Source organism: Mirounga angustirostris, unplaced genomic scaffold, assembly GCF_029215605.1.
Source record: "Mirounga angustirostris isolate CCGP_5_RB_7025 unplaced genomic scaffold, mMirAng1.0.hap1 SCAF_5, whole genome shotgun sequence".
Lineage (NCBI taxonomy): Eukaryota > Metazoa > Chordata > Mammalia > Carnivora > Phocidae > Mirounga > Mirounga angustirostris.
In genome coordinates this window covers 89,567,165-89,589,962 of record NW_026991713.1, presented here as the reverse complement: position 1 = coordinate 89,589,962, position 22,798 = coordinate 89,567,165, and the positions used below count along the sequence as shown (strand labels likewise).

Below are 22,798 nucleotides of genomic sequence, written 5' to 3'. Positions count from 1 at the left end.
GTACTATTATTCCTGCTCCACAGCTTTAGTAACAGTCCCTTGATTAAACTATCTATGATTTCCCCTTGAGTGTCCTACTGGGACCTTGACTGATAATAGGACATGATGAATTTAGCAGAAAACCTCTTGAATTTGAAGTGCCAAACAAAACAAAACAAAACAAAACACACAAGTACTTATTAGATATGAGTCTGACGTCCAGAAGAGATGGCAGGTCTGGAGATGTGAATGGGGGTGTCTCAGCAGAGAGCAAGATAGAGAAGGGCAGTGGGCCACGATGGGCCTTGAGGAGAACTAACATTTAATAAGGAACCTAAGAAGATGAAGAAGAAACAGCCAGAGAGGTACAAGAGGAAAGCAGAATCAAGAAAATCCCGGGTCTGGGGCGCCTGGGTGGCTCAGTCATTAAGCATCTGCCTTCAACTCAGGTCATGATCCCAGGGTCCTGGGATCGAGCCCCGCATCGGGCTCCCTGCTCCGCGGGAAGCCTGCTTCTCCCTCTCCCATTCCCCCTGCTTGTGTTCCTGCTCTCGCTATCTCTCTCTGTCAAATAAATAAATAAAATCTTTAAAAAAAAAAAAAAAAGAAAATCCTGGGTCTAGGAAATTACAAGTGGGAAGGATTGGCTAACAGCATCAAATGTGACAGAAAGATCCTATAAGCTAAGATCTGGAAAATATCTTTGGGCAGGAAAATCGGTAGGCTCTTGGTCTCTGTGGAGCTTGGGAGGAGCTGAGGACTAGAGAACTGGCCACTGATTTGTCAAGAGCATAGGCTTCAGGTCAGAGAGACTGGATTTCAATCTTACCAACAAGCAGGATGTGGAGAAAGTTGTTTCACTTGTGTGGGGGGCCCCTTTGGCAATCTGTTGTATTTATCTCAGAGGATAATTGTCAGGCAGGAATGAATGAGATAATGACCATGAAGGACTTTAAACCGTGCCTAGAATACAATAAGCACTCAATAAGTTTTATGTAGAAAAATTAAAAACGAAGGCAAGCAATAGGATGGTAAAAATAGCTAAAGCAAAGTCAAAGAGGTAGAACAATAAAAATGTGTCTAGAGCAGCATCTTCCAAACTATATTTCATGGAACATGAAAGACTTGCATAAACACTTCTGTGGTAACATGAATTTGGGAAATAATCTATTTAATTTTGTTTAAACTACTATTCATTCATTGATTATTATTTTTTTGTACCGGGACCTCTCAGAACCCCCATTATGTTAATATGCATTGTGTTTTCCAGAAGGAAGATCTAGCATTTCCCAAGTTTGATTGTAGAATTCATTTTCTAAAAATAATTCATGGGAATAGTGATTATGCTCTAAGAAACAGTATCTATGCTTGTACACTAGACACTTCCTTTTTTTCCTTTATCACTCTTTTTTTAAATGAGGAATGTAACCTTAAGGATAAGAAAAACGCAGCAGCAAGAGCAGTTATAATTTAAATCTCCGAATCAGAAGAATTTGCATGAAGGAAAGCAACCATTCCCAACTTTCTTATCAGGGACTGATGTTTAAGAAACTCTGTCAGAAGAAAAAAATGTACATATTCTCATTTTATGGATTATGCTAACTCTAGCTTTGGTAACTGTGTATACAAAAGGGTTCTTTGGCTTTGGGCTATTACAAAATGGAAAATTCATTTTAACCTTATTGTCCAGTGTAATTATCTTAATATGTAACTTGAGAGAACAATGTTTCGTTCAGTATTGTCTTTACTATTACTGCCAATTGGTTATAAATGGTGGAACCATCAGCTGAGAAGCGGCTGTTGCGCTTCTGGACATCCGTTTCATTGTTTAGTTGGTTTGGCTTGGAGATGAGCTCTTTCTGGTTGTAACTTTCACACATGACTCCTGTCTCATGTCACGTTAGTCGAGCACTATGTCGTGACTGTTCCTGCTTTCTTGCATGTTCTGAGTAACTGCTTGCCAACAGACCTGGGAGGTGATAAAGATAAAATGTGAGAAGTTTGTCATCCCTCTGTCCCGCCCTCAGCTGTCCATCATACCACTTTAAGCAGTCTATCCCAGTCCACATTTTCTGCCTGTTACCCTCTCTTCTCTTTCGTGGCCACGATAGCCAGTTGGGTGGAAGGCAGCTCTCATTCTTCCCAGTAGGATCCCATGAGGAACCATGCATGATAAGGTTTTGAGAGTGCTAGCATGAGAAAAATGCATGGTACATAACAAGCATTTTATAAATGCAGATTTTTATTTTATTTTATTCCAATCTCTGTTCAAAGGATATTCCCTCAACATGTCTTTCATGAACAACCAATCTAGAACCCTCCAATCAGGGGCCTCTGGGTGGCTCAGTTGGCTAAGCACCAGACTCTTGATCTCAGCTCAGGTCTTGATCTCAGGGTCATGAGTTCAAGCCCTGTGTTGGGCTCCATGCTTGGTGTGGGGCCTACTTAAAAAAAAAAAGTATCCCTAAAATTTTACCACTTTTACCCAGGTTTATTTTCTTCAGAGAATGTATCACTCACCATGTGATATTGTACTAGGTCTTTATAATGACTTGCTCCTCCACTGGAAGGCTTGTAGTTTCCATAACACAGCAAGGACTTGATCCATTGTGTTCATGCTCTATCCCCAGCTACTAGAAGAGCACCTGGACCACGGTAGATGTGCAGTAAATACTTGTTGAAAAAATGAATGAGTGTTGAATGAGTAAATGGGGTGAGAAAGGTCAAGTAGAAGTTATGGGACAGACTCAAGAGCAAGAGTAGGATGCAAGCATACCAGGGCAGGGAAGGTTGTTGCTGCACAGCGAGATGAAGTAAGAGGGAGGGTCTGTCAGGCAGGTGGTGCTGAGTGGGGCTTGGGAGGGAAGGGAATCGGAATGAAAAATGGTCTGGAAACGTTGTTTTGTTGATCTTGTGGAGGAAGCAAAGGCTTTATTATAAGTGAAAATGAACTCTTTTAGACACCAAGATAAGGTTCCTCACATATTTTTTTCTTGCTATTTTATTAGGTCAGAATAAACTATAAAGGACAAAAGATGTGTGTGGCCAAGCAACAGATGGGTTCTCTTGTGTGATGAATTCTCATCTGTCATAAAGTAAAACCTCGGATTTTTTGATCACTTATTCTCTATCTTATTCACTATGTGTATAATACACTTTAACTTCTGAAACAAAGTGGCTTCTGAGTTCTTAAAATCTGAAGGTCTGCTCTCTTGGTTTTACAATTTGAAAATATCAAAATGAAAAGAATTTTATAAGCAATGTGTTTCCTCATTTTTCTCTCACCATGCATGTTGATGTACTCAGATTGGCTCTCGACCTCTAAACTCATTTTTAGAAACTCACATAACTAACTGAAGCTAGATGATAAATTATTGCTTTCCTATAATACTTAGAACTTATATTTTCTTTACTCCTAAAAATGATATTTTTAAATGCATATGAGTACTTCAAAAATTCTTTTAATGGATTTTAGAAAATGGATGTCCTTTTCTGTATAAGGTCCCAACAGATAATTTTATACAGAAATGAATGGTAATTTTCATACTCAGTTGAAGTATTAGATAATAAATATTTCATTATGTGGGGGCACCTGGGTGGCTCAGTTGGTTAAACATCTGACTTAAGCTCAGGTCATGATCTCAGGATGGTGAGATTGAGCACCTCCCCACTCCTTGGCCTCACACTCAGCTGGGAGTCTGCTTCTCCCTCTCCCTCTCCCCCTCCCCCCACTTGTGCTCCTGCACTCTCTCTTTCAAAGAAATAAATAAAATCTTTAATAAAAATAAATAAATATTTCACTGTCCAAATATGGACAGTTAAATGGGCTGATTAATTAAATTAGTGTTGCATTCATTAAAATGTTAGTATATATATATATATACCAAAAACCTGGATTGTCAAGATTTTCAAATGACAAAAATACAAAAGTATGATTAAAACAAATGCTCTTACTTATGTAAATCAGTATTTCACTAGAGAATTGAAAGGTATTACATCAGCTTATAACACACCAATCTATATCTGTAGTCTACTACTATGCTGGTAAAGTGTGGAAGTTTGGGTTAGTTGTAATTTTTTTCTATTACTTTAATTTTGGTTTTGTTTGTCAATTAATTAATATCCTCAATAACTGAAAATAAAAGTAAATTGTGATCAGATATTGATATATCACATACACAGGCATTAATCACAATTCTGTGATTAATCAATTATTTTCCTTAAGTATAATAATCTGCTTCTTTTTAAATATCAAACCAAGGTTTCTGGAAATCTTCAAGAACTCAAAGGAGTCTCTTTCTCTCTCTGAGTAGCTGCATCAGAATTAGACTAATTAGACTACATCATCCTTTCCCTTAGATAAATCAGGAATTTCTTACTTAAGTCAAGTTGGTAGCCCATAAAATAGACATCCTAGTGATATTGCTGTGGCGTTTCTATTTACTTTGACATTGTGTTGAAGCTAAAGTGTAGTCATAAAACGGGAGTATTCTTGCCAAATACCACAAAGTAAAAGCATCATACTTATAGTAAGTGCCAACACCATTACCATAAGAAATGGCTTATTACTTGATGTACTTAAATTTCCTAGATTTTATCTAGGAAGAAAAAGAGGCTTCTTAACTTTCTGAAGAAGTTGATTAATAAGGTGAATAATAAAAAGCCAAGGGAATTGTATATTGTCTATAATGTATTATTAAACAGTGAGTCATGTGGTCCTCCCTTAAAGGATTATAGAAAAATCCTTTACATACATATGAAATGTATCAGTACAATAGAGTTATTTACATATAGATATAGTTATGGAATGGGGCCAGGTTCATTGTTTTCATCATCACTGAGAAATTCCTCTACAGTCTCCCCTCGCTAATTTATACTTTTTAATTAGGCTCTCGGAAATGACGATGGGCCTCACTCAAAATGGTTAGGTACTTGGAATTTGTAATATGGAAATTCTGGTGTTGTCAAAACTGTGTTAAAATGATTGCAAGGGCTTATAATGAAGTATTATGGACTTAATCCTAAAAACAGCTTATCGGTTGCTTCTTTTTAATTAGCTGAAACTGTGAAATCTGCTAAAAATCAGCGTTCTTTAGAGGTGCTCCACATTGCTTCCTTGGATTCATTTTTTTGCATTTTTGCAACTAACAAAAGACAGCTATATCTTCAAGTCCCTTTTCATCTGACTGATGCACCATCTTCTTCTTTCTTTATTTTTTTGACGGCTAATTGGGAACCTAATGAGAATCTTTCTATTGAGATTCTTGTTGCTGTGCCGAGGCCTTCAATTAGCCTTTTACTCCGTGGCTTCTGGAGGCTCTAAAGAAGGGAGTTCTTAATTTGAAATCTCTAAGTAAGTCTGAATCAGGTGTGCATCGCCATACACAAGAATTTTATAAGAATGGATTAAGAATTCTAAAACTAATACATGTACACCGAGGAAACTGTGTCAAATGCAACAGGCAGAAAAAGAGGAAAGCAGTCATTCCGACACATTCTATTCCAAAATAACCACCATCTGGGAATGTATCATTCCAATTTTTTTCCCATGTCTGTGTATCTGAGTCTGTAAAAAAAAAAAAAGTATCAAATTATCCTACTATTTTAGCATACTCTTTTCACTGAAATGTATTATGATAATTTTTTTCAAGCGTGTTCAGTCCTCCGCAATTTAGGACGTTAGGCCAGACGTCTTTGGGTGAATTGTATTCAACTCCCGATTGTATTTGCATCAGTCAAGGGTGTAGATGATTATACATGTCGATTATGACCACAAAGTGTTGGGGATCATCACTTATATGTATGTCTTTCACTAGTGTGACTACTTAGGAATTAATCACATAGAGGCGTGCCTGGGTGGTGCAGTCCATTAAGTGTCTTGACTCTTGGTTTCAGCTCAGGTCGTGATCTCGGGGTCTTGAGATTGAGCCTGGCATGGGGCTCCATGCTCAGCATGGAGTCTGCTTGAGATTCTCTCTCATCCTCTCCCTCTGCCCCTACCCCCATGCTCTCTCACAAATAAATAAATAAATCTTAAAAAAAAGAATTAATCACATAGAAAAACTTCAGATGCTATATTTATTACCCATTTCTCCATAGCTAAATACCACGCATAAAAAATTTAAGAATATAGGCTTTCTAGTCAAAAAGACGTAGAATTTCTGATCTTTTCACAGCAGACACAAATTACAGTGGCTGCCCAGATCACCAAGTCCTTCCGTGGCCAAGTCTGCCACCTTCCTCACCATCTACCCTCCTTAGAGGAAACCTCTTTCTGATTCACGTGTTCTGAAAGGTGATACCATCTTCCTACTGGGCCTCAATGCCCTGGACAGAGTGATCAGTCAAGAGGGTGAACACGTGACCTAAGATAAGCCCATTTGGGGATTGTGCCTCACTGATCATCATCTTTGGGATTGGCATTGACCTAAGCCAAACCTATCAGAAGCTATCCCTGCAAGTATTTTCGATCTGGCAATGGTGGGGAAGAGTCCTCTCCTCTCAGTCGTGGAGCTATGACAGGAGCTAAGACGCACAGAGCTAAGACATGAGTTTGGAAACTGTCCCCAACCATAAAACTGACTCACAAGAAGACCCGTTGTTGTTGTTGTTGTTGTTGTTGTTATTTTTAACAGTGTAGTTTCTTTTACTTTAAGTTTTTATTTAAATTCCAGTTGACATACACTGCAGCATCAGTTTCAGGTGTACAATATAGTGATTCCACACTTCCATACATCACCCTGCACTCATCACAAGTGCCCTCCTTAATCCCCTTCATCTATTTCACCCCCATCCCCACCCCTCTGGTAACCATCAGTTTGTTCTCTATAGTTAAGAGTCCGATTCTTGCTCTCTCTCTCTCTCTCTCTTATTTTTTGTTTTGTTTTGTTTTATTTTTGTCTCCTTCCAACATTTATTTTTCACATAAAATCATCTAACTTTATTTGATATTTTTCAAACTTTTTTTTATATATTTTTTGTTCATTTGAGGGAATTATGGGAATGAACAGGAGAAAGGGTTTGAGTGAGTAGATTTAAAAGTGGACAAACACAGCAAACACATATTTTTTTAAAGAAAGGACTTTACCTTCCTTTCCTAATAACCTTCAACTTCACTCTTTGTTAAACAATTTAAAAAAACCATCCCTTAAAGAGTATTAGTACCTAGTGAATTTATTTTTTAAATTTTATTTTATTATGTTATGTTAATCACCATACATTACATCATTAGTTTTTGATGTAGTGTTCCATGATTCATTGTTTGTGTATATCACCCAGGGCTCCATTCAATACATGCCCTCTTTAATACGCATCACCAAGCTAACCCATTCCCCCATCCCCCTCCCCTCTAGAACCCTCAGTTTGTTTTTCAGAGTCCATCGTCTCTCATGGTTCATCTCCCCCAACAATTCTCTCTCTTATTTTTTTTCCCTTTGCTTGTTTCGTTTCTTCTTTTTTAAATGTTTTTTGAGACTTTATTTATTTATTTGAGAGAGAGAGAGAGCACTAGCAGAGGGGAGAGGCAGAGGGAGAGGGAGAAGCAGACAGAGCAGGGAGCCCGATGTGGGACTTGATCCCAGGACCCTGGGACCATGACCTGAGCTGAAGGCAGACGCTTAAGCCACTGAGCCACCCAGGTGTCCCTGTTTGTTTTGTTTCTTAAATTCCACATATGAGTGACATTTTTGGATTGAAAAGGAGGGAGGAACAGTAGAGACTTTAGCTAGACTATCTTTCTTTGGGAGACTATCCCATTTCTCGGACTCCAGAGAGTCACTCCACCTGTGCTCAGAAAGATTACAAAACAGCTATCTCCTACAGTGCAATTCCACCATAGCCAAGCAGGCATAATAGCAATGCTTGGAGTCTTTAAGTCATCTGAATCAGAGGGATTGTATAATGTATCATACTAAGTAGGGCACTTCCGAGAGTGAAGGGATCATTACACCAGGGTAGCAGACATAGGTCGTCCTGTTCTGGGAGAACCAGTACAGATGGTTACTCCTTCCTGAATATCTGAACAAAAATGTTTGATGCAGAATGTACTCACTAGCTCCTCGCCCATCTTAACCATCTCTGAAAATCCAATTGTTGACCCGAAAAAGTTGAATTAGCCATATCCAAGGAACTATAATTATCTTCATCAAAACATAAAGTGTGTGCAGGAACGTTTATAGCAGCTTTGTTTGTACTAGCCAAACACTGAAAATAACCAAAATGGCTTTCAATAAGTGCACGGTTAAGTGAACTGTGATGTTTCTATACCAGGCAATACTACTCAGCAACTATTGATACACAAAGCAACTTGAATGAACCTCAAGAAAATTAGGCCGAGTGAAAAAAGCCAATCTCAAATGGCTACACACTGTAAGATTCCATTTATATAAGATCCTTGAAATAACAACATCATGGAGATGAGAACACCCTCATGGTTGCCAAGGGTTAAAGATTAGGTGGCAAGGGGAGAGGTATAGGGAGCCTTGTGATAATGGAAGAGTTGTGTATCTTGATCGTGGTGGTACTTACATGAAGTTGTCCATGTGATAAAGGTGTATAGATCTATACATATTCATACACAAATAAACACATAATAACTGGTGGAATCTAAATAAATTCTATGGATTGTACCAATGTCAATTTCATACTTTGGATATTTTCTTCTTTGGATATGCAAGACGTCAACATTGGAAGAGGCAGGGTGAAGGGTGCATGAGACCTTCCTGTACATTTCTTTGCAACATTCTATAAGTATATAATTTTCTCATAGAAAAAGTTTAAAAAACCTTAAGTTCATCCTTCCTTCTTTCCTTCCTCCCTCCCTTCCTTCCTTCCTCCTTCCTTCCTTTTCTTGTGTCTGGCACTCTGTTAAGTATTTTAATTGACTAGTTGACAGAGCTTCTTTCTTATGAGGACTGTCTCAGAAAGACAATAATTATACTTGCAGGGAAAGTCAAGATATCTAAGCAAATGTGAAAAAAAATCAGGAAAATACACAAGGACCTCAATAAAGCACCATTAGCCTCAGACTCAAATGCATTATGAAGAAGGTTGGGTATTGAACTACATTCTTACAAGATTTATCTACTGAGTTCTGGAAAGGACCACAGGTTATTGGCCCTTTCATAATTCCCATAACACCAATGTGGGAGACAACATTTTAATGACTCTTCAGAAAATAGTTAAAAATGGAGTGATGGAAATTACCATTGTGGGAAGTAAGGACAAAATACTTTATTGATTAAGTTATAGCATTCTTTCCTTCTTTTAGCAGTTATTAAGTAACATCTGGAAATAAAATAAATAAATTAGGATGAAATAGAAAGTGTACGACAAGCTTAGGAGGTTTGAGTAAAGCAGGGGAGATGAATGGAGGATATATGAAGGTGAATAGGTTTTTTGCTATTTCAACCAATCAATCGTCAAACATATATTAAACTGGACTTCTAAAAGAGGTGCTGTGCTCATCATTTTTAAGAGTATAGGACACAGTTATGTCCTCTGGAAGTCTGTAATATAAGGGGAAATAATATAAACATGTAGCAACTTAAAAGGCAATATATGACTTACTACTGTAAGAGACTCCCGAAGTTGTAATACATTTATTTGCAAATGAATGAGACAGAGGACTATATGCAGCAACGTGCCCTTACGTTCAGATAAGGGACAGAGCACTTAGGCTTGAAGGAGCACCAGGTTCATGAAGGAAGACAGATTTTAATCTGAATCTGGTCCGATACTGCCAGATAGGTAGACAAGGTTAAGGAAAACATTCCAGGTTGGAGAAACAGAGGAACAAAAGTAGGAATGTGAGAAAATATAGGTTCTGTTTAGGAGGCTTGAGTAAAATAGGATGGATGGATTCAGGTCCTAAGGAGGCTGAGTGGCTGGAAACGAGGTGGGAAAGGGGGTTCTGCCCAGCCATGAGCTTCTTATTCATAACCTTTTGTACAATAGTGTTACAAAGGCAAACATTAAAATGAGCTTTAGCTCAGCAGTGGTGTGCAGGAAAAAAATTATCATACCTCATTTTAGCTTTAATTGCTTTTATAATTCTGAATTTGCTGGTAAATGCAAATGCTTAATTCTAAATACGTGCACTCTGTCTTAATTAGATAAAATAATCCTCTGTTGGTTGGGTAGTTCAGTAAATTAGTCCCCAGACTTAAACTCCCCTGGATCATGTTGTTTATATATTAATCTGTATGCACTCTTAGAGATAAATGGAAAATAAGTGGATTTTTTTCAGAGACAAGTTGTAACTGTCAGCACACTTTTGTCAACCTTAAAAATAAAATAGCCAGTTAGCTTACCAAAAAAATGAGTTTATTCAAGAATAGCAGAGGAATTGCAATTTGGGACATTCAAACTCTGCCAAACCACAGGCAAGTACAGAGAACAAAGGAGAGAAGTATTCTTTTATACAGGAAAAAAGGAATTTGGGAGAGGCTGTTTGTCGACTCGAGGTAAGAGTTTGGGGTTGTAGCTACTTCTCATGGGCTAAATTGTGGTGGTTCTCATTGGCTGGGTTGTTGCTGGGTGAGGAGAAAATCGTCCTTCCTCCTGCTGGGGTGGTAAAGTAAGCTGCTTCTTATCAAGATATGTAAAGTAAACTGCAAGGAGTCATACATGCATCAGAGCTCCCCCTTCAGGACCCCCATTTTTTTTAAAGATTTTATTTATTTATTTGAGACAGAGAGAATGAAAGAGAGAGAGCACATGAGAGGGGGGAGGGTCAGAGGGAGAAGCAGGCTCCCTGCCGAGCAGGGAGCCCGATGCGGGACTCAATCCAGGGACTCCAGGATCATGACCTGAGCCGAAAGCAGTCGCTTAACCAACTGAGCCACCCAGGCGCCCCCAGGACCCCCATTTTTAAAAAGATTTTATTTATTTATTTGAGAGAGAGAGATAGCAAGCAAGAAAGAGAGAGAAAGAGAGTGAGGGAGAGAGAGAGGGCATGAGCAGGGGGTGGGGGGGAAGAGGCAGAAGGAGAGGGAGAAGCAGACTCTCTGCTGAGCAGGGAGCCCCACATGAGGCTGGATCCTAGGACCCTGGGATCGTGACCTGAGCCAAAGGCAGGTGCTTAACTGACTGAGCCACCCAGGTCCCCAGGACCTCCATTTTGAATGAGATTTTCCTTTACTTAGTTTCACACTTTCAAATTTATATCCTCTGCATTTGACTAAAAGTTGTCATGTTTATTATAAAAATTAAAATTCACATACATATTCTGTCATATGTGTAGAATTTCTTCTACAGTTTTAAAACTACAAGTGAAGATTACATTCTGCTAGACAAAACTGAGTAGAGGATCTAAATCTCTCTATTATATATACAAACATCCTGCCAATGCAGCAATCAAGGTCTTACCGATAGTGCCACATTTATTTATAAGGTATATCCAAAAGGAAGCACCCAGTACAAGTATCTCTGGCAGAAATGAAAAGATATGTTCTCGCAAAACTCACTGTCTCACTGGAAACAATGGTGTTGATGCTGACCATCATTCTCACTTATTGAGGGGCTGCTGGTTATTGGGGACTGTCCCAGGAACTTTACATACATGATCTCATTCCATCCTTATATAAACCTGTAATCATCATCACCATTTTAATAATGAGTCAACTGAGTTTCAGAGAGGTATTGAAGGCGTTAGGAAAGAAACCATAGAACTTGCATACTCCATCATACCAATTCGTGTGAAAGTTCTGACATGGCTTCCCTTTTCTAAATTCACTGACTTCTATCTTCTGTCTCTTCCTCTTAAGAGAGAAATATCCTGAGACCCAGGAGAACTGAATCAGTTTCTAAGTCATTGGTGAGGACTGCCATTTGGAAAGAAGTGGGGTACAGGTTACTGCTGGAGAGAGTGGGTTCCTGCTTACCCAGAAATCTTTCTTGCAGTTTCTCCTTGCTGTCGATCAGTCTGTCACTCACATGTTCCACCTTCAGTTTAATGGGTCAGGGGCTTCTTCACTTGGTTAGTTAACTGCACAGAGCCGAATATAATGCTAGTGTTGATGTGGAGAGCTCATACTTTAATTTTTGTATAGAGCATTTAGAATCAATGATATAAGCACCCAGGAAAATTGATGCCATGGCTTTGGAAGCCTACATGAGATCCTGTGGCTTGCTGTCTTTGTGTAGCATTTACACCCCAGACAGGCCTTTCCCTCCATGAAAGATACCACCTGGATGAAAACAATTTTAACACTAATGTCTTCCTTTTGATTGCATTAGATTTGCAAATTAAACAGATTAATGGTAGTGTTCTGTGTTCCTCTCAGCTCTTCTGTTTAATACTCTTATCTGACAAAGTGTAAATAGAAGACATAATTAATTACTCATGACTTGCATGTCAAGTTGCATAAAAAATTACATCCCCAAGACACCCATTATTACATATCTGACTGTTCTTTGAAATTGGTTTTGGAAAGAAAAAGCCTACCTGAAGATAAGAGTTTTGTTTGTTTTTCTCTTTTTATTTAATTTACTAGAGTATCTTAAAAAGGATGTGGGAGAACAACATTAACTGTTAACATGATTTTGAGGAGCTTAACTTCATTTGCCCAAGGATGTGTTATTTTTGCTTTTTTACATTTTTCTGTCTGGTTATGAGATGCTAAGTCTGTATATGAAAGTTATAAAAATGATGATGCTTGAGGCACCTGGGTGGCTCAATCGGTTAAATATCTGCCTTCGGCTCAGGTCATGATCCCAGGATCCTGGGATCCAGCCCCAGGCGTTGGGCTCCGTGCCCAGCAGGGAGTCTGCGTCTCTGTTTCCCTTTGCTCCTCCCCCTGCTCCTGCTCTGTGTGCTCTCTCTCTCTCTCTCTCTATCGTGCTCTCTCTCTATTGTGCAAATAAATAAATAAAATCTTTTAAAAAATGATGATGCTTGCATAGAAGGAAGGCCCTAGAATATGGCTATTACTGTTTTAGGATATGTCCCGTCGAGAAATTATTAGCCAAGCACACTCTGCCATAACATCCCCTCCCTAAATTGTTGGAACCTTGAGCTGGGAAGCGTACTACCAGAGCTGAAAATAAAATAGAATAATTGTTCAGCCATTTCTTCTGTCTCATCTGTTTGAGTTGATCTGAATGAAATGAGGTCTGTGCTTTAACTGGAGAGCTCAGCATTTCATATTTAGCTCTCAATCTGTTTTATGATAATTTTTGAAGGAACAGACTGCTCATGACAAAATGTGCTGTACTATTATTAAAGGTGTCCTGCCTTTATAGATTTCTATCACTTTGAAGCAAAATGATGGGAAGATTTTTGAATGATCATATTTTCCTAAGTTTTTAATATTTAATACAATGTAATAGGTATCTCAAGTTGGAGAAAACCAAGAACCTGACAGAAAAAAATGTTAGGGTTATCAATGGAACAAGGCAGCATAGAAGAAAGATTACTTGCCCACAACCACTTACTCACTTCACCCCTCTGTAAAAATGAAAATTAAAATCACTTCTACCTCCTGGGATTACAGTGCAATGTAAATGAGATAATCTCTGAAAGGACTTCGTAAATTGTAAGACACAATTTAAATACATGATATTATCTTATTAAAAACTATTGTATTTCCTGTTTCATTTGCTCTGATACACACAGGTTTTCTTTTTCCACATTTATGTGTGTCCATCCATGTGTGTAGTGCATGTCATGGAGGGCTATGCTTAATACTGTAGTATGCTCTTTTGCTTTTTAAAAAATAAGGTTTACCCTACCCAAGTTAATTTTGGGTCACCTATAATCATGGCTTGATTATATGACTGGTATGATTGAATATACAAAACTAATTAAATATATACGTCTAATGGCAACATATTTTCATGTCAGCTTTGCCTCTTATCTATAGATCAGATCATTGAATAAAAAAGAATTTTTAACCTAACTTTGTACATGTAATATTGTCAAGTATTCTATTCATACAGTATTTATGTATATGATCATTACTCATCTTTTCATCTTTCATATGATATATTGAACCTTCGTTCATTCATTCTTTCTGTGAACATTCATTGAGTAACAATTATATGCCAAATCCTGTGCTAATCATTCATTGTTTCTTTAGGTCTCACTCATCTGTGGGTATAAATTGGTACATATTTACAGTAACTCCTAGTATAAAGCAGTCAGTCCCATCAGTACACATGGGGCAACAGCCTTCTTCCTATAAAGGGCCCACTTGGGTATTTCTCATGTGGGGCATTTGCTACTGAACCCAGTTCCTCTGAGTGCCCCCTCCGCCCTTCCAGGATCTATGTTCCCCTATTAGACATCTCCCCCACTTCACTGGGTGCTTACTACTCCTACAACCCCAACACCTTCCCTGCCTCACTCAACATTTTCTGTCCCCCTGATAACTGAGGATTTCTTACTTGGTCAAGCTGTGTTTTGGTTTTGGTTTTTCCCATCAGAGCTTGTCAGCTGTGAGCCCTTGGATTTCTGGAATTCCTGTCCCACTAATTCTTCAAGCGTGTGTGAATTCCATTTAAACACAAGCTGAGATCTGACTCCCCCTCCCCATCCTATAACATTAACAGTAGCAAAAATTACTTCTCTAATTTGATCTGCCTCACATTTACCTCGTTTACTTTCTAGTCAAGTCAAATAAACTGGTGGACGGTGAAATAATCAAATGCTTAATAGCATGCAGAAAGATAAATAAACAAACATGAAGACAGCCTAACTACAAAGAAAGAAGAAAGATTGTGTTAAATACATTCTCTTTTATTGTCTTTATAAAAATTTGGCATCTTAATTGAATGTGAAAATAGATACAAAGTCAAAATTTAATTTATATTTGATACTCTGCCCGAGGTATTTATTTCTCAATTCCTCCATGGTTGGGATATTACAAATTATTAAAAGCCCTATTTATCTCAAAAGTATTTGCATTTTACATTAAATGTCCAAGTAAGTAGCTATTTTACATGAATTCAAAATTAAAATTTAAAAAATAAGCTTTATTGTCCACATGAACATACCTTAAATTGAAGGATAATTTTATATGAGTCTGTTAATCATCATCATGTTCTAACTAAAGGAGAATAAAATAAAGAAAATATGAAAACCAGGCTTTATTTATTGAAAAAAAATAAGAAATTTACACCATTTCAAAGTCCCCACTTCTGATTATTGTTAATATTAAAAAATCCCAGAGTTATGGAAACATGGGGAATATGTTATACTTTAAGTGTAATGCTTGCTGGTTACATCATTTTAAGAATTATTAGTGAGCATAATCCAAAAGGTTCTAAAATACATTTATTTGGAAATTTAAATTCAAAGAGCAGATCATTTTCAAGTATTTCACAAACATGGCACTGATTTTTTAGAGCATGCTTGTCCAGAAGAATAATTCAGGATAGCCAAATCCTACTAGACCTCTTTCTATAGAAGTCCTACAAAACTTGGATATGTGCAAATCAATCAATGAAAATAATATCAATTTCTTCCTTTTAACTCAGTAACTTAAGGTTAATAAGACACCTATTAAAAGAGATGAAAGCAAATGTAGTAAATGTTACTGAAATGGTTTCATACTGTAAATTAAAACTTCTATATATGATCTTTCAGATCATATAAAATTCATATAAAATTTCCTTAATGAAGTTTTCAAAATACTATGTGAAAAAAAATGGGTTTTAAGTTTGTGATTTCATGGCTCTTTTCATATGCTGATCTCAGTTCAATACCAAGTCTCTCTCTTTTCACAAACCATCTGGGAGATTGACAAGTTGCATCTCACCAGATGGCCTAGCATACCAACCTCTCACTTCCATGGCACCATACCTTCATGATAAATCCTGGAATGCTTTGATACAACATTTCTGCTCAGGAAGAATTCCACAGCTCATGGCATTAAGGGCCAGTTCACCATTGCCCACCTCATTTCTCAAGGTTGAGACTGGACATGATTTCCACCAGTGTTGAAGTGTTCTAGGACACAGAAGAATTTATTCCAACTGTATATACTCACCAGCCTCCTATTTTGCTATCTTTCTACAATTTCTCTTCCAGCCTCATCTTTCCTTCTGTACTCCCTGGTCTATACTTTTATTATTTACACTTTATATAGAGAGAGCCTTCTTCTTTCCTCCTTTTCTCATATATAAGTCACTGGAAAATACACATTAAAACATCAGAAAATAACTACTCAGTTTTAGGTTCTGGGAAGGGGGGAGCAGATAATATCTTCCTGAATCCAGTGTGCAGCCTGTTTATATTTTGTAACAAGAAATTTAATTGCCTGTGTCATTTTATAGAATAACTTCATGTTTTTTTTTAAATTTTTTTTAACTTCATGTTTTAAAGTTACTGCCTGTGACTAGGCTCTCAAGGCCTTTCTACTTTCCTTTTGTCTTTATAAATATCAGGGAAGCACTACAGAAGTCATGAAGGACAAGGACATGGAAAGGGCTTTTTTTCCCCCCCAGCTTAGAGATCAAATCTGACTTCAATTTCTTCCCCCAAAGCCCCCCACTTCTCTCTTCTGAACTCCTCTCATAAATTTTATGAATTCTTCTAGCCCTTTGGTGTTAAAGAATAAGTGTGAATCAGAAATGTCTACAAATACGATAGGTCTTATTTCTCTGGTGCCTTGAACTTCTTTTAACATATTCAATTTTAGCTTCCACTTTTTTCACGATCTTTTCTCTTTCTTGACTTTCAGGCTTTAGTGCCTCTCTATTCTCTGACAAACATAGAAACTGCCCATATCTCAGGTCTGTGTTTTGAGTAACGAGCCTAAGTGCCTGCCACGTTACTCTTCTCACTGAGCAGTGGTTGAATGCCACGGATGGGCTACCAGTATAAACACAAACCATGTCGCATTAGAACTTTGCCTCCAGGAACCTTATTTCAAATCTCCTTTTGACTTAGGTTTTCAAAATGCTATCTTAGGCCTTATTTTATTTCTCCCATTTCCTCCCCAGAGTGGCGGTAACAACAGCATCCCCCATCATTTTTATATGTGGAGGTTTGTTTCTCTTTTTCTCAGATGCAGAGCCATAGGAGATTGTCCACACCTTGCCAGAGACAGGAATAGCTTGAGGGAACAGCCTTCGCTCAACCCAACGTGATACGGATCCCAGGCAAGCTTAATGGTCCCGCCCGGGTGTGATTTTGTAGTCTAGAAGAACATCAGCCAATCTTTCCCAGGAAACCGGCATGTTCTATTTGTTGTGGAGAAAAAAAAAAAAAAAGAAAGAAAGAAAGAAATGACATAATCAACGAAAGAGGAACTTCTTGATACAGAGAGAAGAGATTAGTTTCAGCAGGTGGTAGGAGAACTGCCAACTAATTCAGTTAGTCAGAGGTAATGAAATTGGGCAAAATCTGTCATCTCGCTTTTCTGTTTAAAACACATAAATAGCTTCCCATAGGTCTTTGGATACAATCCACACTCCTTCATGGGCTCAAATTCCCTCCTTGATGTAGTTTGTGACTACTTCTCTAGTATCATTTCTCCAATTTCCTCACTTTTTATGCTGGGGTCATTCTGAATCTTTCTCAGTTCCTCAGACTTGACACTCATTCTCACCATCCTCCAGTCCACTGAATGTGCCATTCTCTCTGCCTAGAAAATTCCTTTATTCCACACTCTCCCTTTAATGCAATAAGCATATACTCCTCCTCCAGGTCCCAGCTAAGATGACCCTTTATCCACAAATCCATTCTTGACTCTCTTTGTTCCAGACTAGGAGAAGAGCCTAAGTTTCTTCCTTCGCCCTAGAATCCCTCCCCACTCCATTCCTCTACGTCCATCTGGAAAAGCCTTGTTTCTTTCCTCAAGATACAACTTAAAATCTTCACTTCTTTGAAACTGTTCCAGCCACATTCCAAGTGTAGTAGGCTCCTTCCTCCTTAATGCATCCCTATAACATGAAGATATGTCCGTCATTGGTTTAGTTGCACTGTAGTGACACTGTTTGTATTCCTGGCTGGGCTGTAATATTAACTTCTCGAGGAAACAGATTGTCTTAGAGCATAATAGGTCTTTTTTTTAATTTTAATTCCAGTGTAGTTACCGTGTCTTCATTATCTTTGTATCTTGAAAATGGTCTTTCCTTATCTGTTCGTCCTAGACATGTAATTACTTTTTAATCATCTGTCTCCCAATTACTCAGTAAGCTCTGAAGGGAGGGACCATATTTTGTTCACCACTCTACCTTTCACAAAGGTTGGCACATACAGGCACTCAAATACTTTTAGAATAAATGTGTACATTCGTATTAACTTCATACAAATGATAAATCTTGCTGTAAGTAGTCACAAAAAGGACAAGACAAGAGACTCTTGATGGCTCTTGATTAACCTTTACTAATAATGTTTATGATTTATGGTAAATCAAAGATTATAGAAAAATTCATTTGGTCTGTTCGGATATAATTCATTTGCCATGGTCCCATGAAAAGCAAAGATCTAGAAAACATAATATCTAGAATTCTTATAAAAAGTTATAACAAGCAAATCAGATAAGAATATCAAATTGTCTAATTTATCAATGGCCCTATAAAATCAGCTAATATAATCAAAAGACCTACATACCTATTGTCATCTGCATACATTTATTTTTTCATTCAACACTCACTATTGATCACCTAAAATATGCGAGGCTCCTTCGATAGGAAGAATAATGGTCTCCCAGAGTTGTCTACACCTTAACCTTGGAACATATAAATATGTTACCTTGTGTGGCAAAAGAAGCTTTGCAGATGTGATTAAGATTGAAGAGGTTACCAAGACCAAAATTATCCTGGAATTTCCAGTTGGGCTCAATCTAATCACAGGAGTCCTTAAAACAAGCAAAAAGTAGAATAGATCAGGATGCACTCAGCCCTTTCTGGCTTTGAAGATGAAGGAAGGAGGGCACAAGCCAGGGTATGCAGGCAGTTTCTAGAATCTGGGAACAGTCCTTAGCTGACAACCAGCAAGGAAATGGAATCTCAGTCTTTTACATATGCGAAGAACTGAATTCTGCCAACAACCTGAATGAGCCTCCAGAAAGGAAGCCCTGCCAACATCCTTGATTTTAGCCCAGTGAGATGCATACCAGATTTCTTACCTATAGAATTGTACAATAATATATTTGTGTTGTCTTAAGTTGCTCTATTTGTAGAAATCTGCTATGGCAGCAGTAGAAAACTAATATAGCACTGGACTAAACTCTTACGAGAGAACAATAATCAAGATATTTTCTTAATTATAGTCTCTTCTTCAAGGACTTCTTGAAGACTGCACAACAGTTGGTCAGGAAAACAGATGTATGGACAAATAATGCCACTACAGTGTAATTAAACCTACAATAGAAATATATGAGTTTTATACTTCAAAAATAGTGATGGAATTAAGGAAAAGTCAACTCTATTCAGAGTAGGACCAGGGAAACTTTCAGAGAAGAGGAAATTTTAATATGGATTTTTAAGTGATAAATACTAGTTTTCTTTTTTTTTTTTTCCACAGGCAGGTGAAACAATTTTATTTCACAGTTGTCTTTAAAACCACAAAGACACTATGTTCTTCATATAAAAACATCAGTACAGATACCTATACTTTCCAGAAAATGATTATATAGACCCTCTCAAAGAAAAATGCACACCATTATATGGTTTCAGACAAGTTGCTAGGGAAAAACACATCTGGACTGATTCCTACGTACAGATTATTGTCATCAGTACATGTTCCTGCATTCTTACAGATTTGATAATAAACATACAGACTGGCTTGTAACTTAATGTTCCATCGGTTCATCAGCCTTTTCTGCAGGTTCGTCAGCAGGCTGAGCAGGCTGTGCCTTTCTCTGTGGTCTTTCTTCAAGACCTTCCAGGAATGGAGATACATCATCATCATCATAAATCGTAAACTCCAAGTCTTTACCAACAATTCCAATGGAAACATTCTTTGTAGTTAGGTCCTGTTCTGCAGGAAGCGTCTCTCGTAAGGCACGCAGACCATGTTTAACCAGTTCATTCAAACTGCACTCCATAAACCCAGACATATGTCTCTCCAAGTAAGTACGAGCTGATTGAGAACGGGCTCCAATGGACATGGCTCTACAGTCAAAATAGTTGGCAGATGGACAGGTTTGGAAAATGTGAGGGCCCATATCATCATAACCAGCAATAAGCAGCCCAACACCAGATGGTCTCCGGCCATATCGTTGTGTTGCTATCTGGGTCTTGCTTCCAATTAGAGATACAAGACGAGACACAGGAAGAGGTCTGTCAAATACAAATCTGGAATCCAAACACTCTTGGCGCATAAAATTACATAACAGCCTAGCATCAGCAGTAAGTCCCGCAATTGAGATACCAATATGGTTGTCAACATGGAGAATTTTTTTCTGATGAGCTGCAAGCTCTGACTGTGCTCTCTTCAATGCAACCCACACTGCATGGGTTTTTGATTTCAGACCAACTGTGGCTGAACCTTGCTTGACAGCTTCCATTGCATACTCAACTTGCTGAATCCTGCCCTGAGGGCTCCAAACAGTGACATCATTGTCATACTGGTTGCGAAACATGGTTCCGGCGCGGGTCTGGCTGCGGCCTCCTGCAGAGGTGCGGGTTCAGGAAAGTTCGATAAATACTAGTTTTCTAATTGGACGAATGGATAAAAGATGCAGCACCAGTTGGTAAAATGTTGGACTAAGAAGGGGTGCAGTTAGAGATGGGGTAAATAAATGGGTGTCACAGGGACTTCTTTATCACACAAAATGTTTTTGAATAAATAAGGTGGAAGGATTTGCATTTTAGAAATTATGATCTAGCCTCGGTGTACAGAATAGAGAAGAGGCAAGACTGTATGCAGGGAGTCTGCTACGATAGTCTGAGCAAGAAAGGATGAAGTATCTGCCATTTCCCAGAACTTTTATTATGTGTCAGCAACTATACTGACACTTTATATATATGTGTGTGTGTATATATATAATCTAATTTAATCCTTATTAGTCAGTCCTGTGAAGTAGATGTTACCTCCAACTCACAGATAAAGAAAACAAGGCTCCCTCCATAAAGATGCGTCCCCCCAAAGAGGTAACAAAAATGGGATTCAAACCCTGACGTTAGTGAGTTAAATAAAACTTGCACTCTAATCCACTTTTCATGGCAGGAACAGGGGACTAAATTAAGAAGATGGGGAGAAACTTAATTAGTAAGATCGACCAGGCTTAGACTGATTAGATGCGGTGACAAGAAAGAGAGAAGTTAGGGCAACTACTAGTTTTCTGACTTGAATGATTAAAGATGGCACTGTTAACTAAAGCAGAGGCCATAGTAGATATGTTTTGGGACAAGGGTGGGGTGAGATAAAAGTTAAGTTTTGGGTGAATTTAAGGTGTGAACAGGATATCCAAATAGAGATTTCCAGAAGCCAGGTAGATACAAGCTTGGAGTTTAGAACTAGGACAGGGACTGAAGGTGGCATTTGAAAATTATCTACCTGTAGGTAACTTTTATAAACTAGAACATTTCATATAAAAATCTTGAAAAAAATCTCCTATTTCTAAGGGACAGGATACGAGTCTATCTTCAATGCTTTGAGAGTCACATGGTCTACCAACTGAGCCAGCCAGGCTCTAATGGACAGAGTACAAGTCTATCTTTAACTCTTTCCTGAAAGAAATTCCCTCCCAGGTTTAGGAGATGGCTCAGCCTCACATCAATGTGCTCAATGTCAGACTGGGGCTGATGGCAGAATGGCAGAGGACCAATGGTCCAGGGATCCTACCCATGTGTCCTGCCTGATGGGGTCAGAGCCCTGTTCCCATGGAAGACCCTCTATGCCATACAGTTCTGACCCTCTGTGCCACGGCAGACAGTGTGAATGTAAGCATTTTGCTTTAGATAACTTTTTAACCCCTTAGAGAACATTCTGACTTCCACCCTACCCCCCAGTTAGCTGCGTATCAGTCAATTAACAGAGCGACAACTCAGCCAAAGGAATAGTGAAGGCCAGTTTTGCAAAGAATCGTTAAATCTGGCTTGAGCTTGCTAGTGGAAAATGAGAGACATTTAAGACAAATACTGCTCCCTGTTCTCTGATCAAAATCTTTTAAATGAAATAATTACCGTCAAATATTCTGGTATGGAATTTCTTGAAACTGCCTGGTTACTTTATTAGAGGGGGAAGCAGGCGCTAACTGCAAAAGACTACCTCTGTTGTACCAGACACACAAGAAGAGATTTTCACCATTGCAGAGCTATTTATACACAGCCAGCTTCTGTGCTCAGTTCACACATACACACAACTCCCATTGATATCCGTGGAAGCTACAGACATGTGGCTGGAACAGAACTTGGCCCACGGAGCTGCTAGGCTTGGCATTCTTTTGCTCACTATGACAACTTCAGAACTGGATCTCTTAGCATATGAGCTCTCCGAGAAGAGTTCTTGATTTCTTTTTTTCTTCTTCCTCATTATCTTAACCTTGAAATACAAAATGGAGATTGGAGACACTACCAGCCTCAGTGGTCCCTCACTGTATGAGGGACTTGGAGAAATGGAGACCTTCCAGGTTCTGGATTCAAAAACTTGACAAAAAGCGCTGTAGTCCCTAGGGTATAGACTAACAGTTTGACTCCCCAGTCACCCGGGAAATAAAGGCAGAAGATGTCTTGAAACAACTTTTGAACCCAGAAAATTCTCAAGTCCAAAATTTAATTTACAAATGACCTGTTTCAATAAATGTTTGAGATCTGTCACTAATATATCCCTTATCTTCTTTCTTATAGAAATTGTTCCTTCTCTAGTCCAAGTGATTCTGGTGGGGAGTAGGAAGACTCCTGCTCCCCGCCCCCCTTGTATGGT

At 38.4% G+C, this 22,798-nt stretch overlaps 2 protein-coding genes across 2 annotated transcripts in view; one reads left to right on the top strand and one right to left on the bottom strand.

Moving 5' to 3' along the window:
- Positions 1–22,798, top strand: part of PTPRO (protein tyrosine phosphatase receptor type O) — a 241,860-nt gene that overhangs the window by 8,072 nt on the left and 210,990 nt on the right. The window lies entirely within an intron of this gene.
- LOC123840775 (proteasome subunit alpha type-1-like) lies at positions 19,436–20,563 on the bottom strand. Its single transcript, XM_045870543.2, has one exon. It carries the CDS (start codon positions 20,511–20,513, stop codon positions 19,722–19,724), a length of 792 nt encoding a protein of 263 aa, XP_045726499.2. The 5' UTR covers positions 20,514–20,563; the 3' UTR covers positions 19,436–19,721.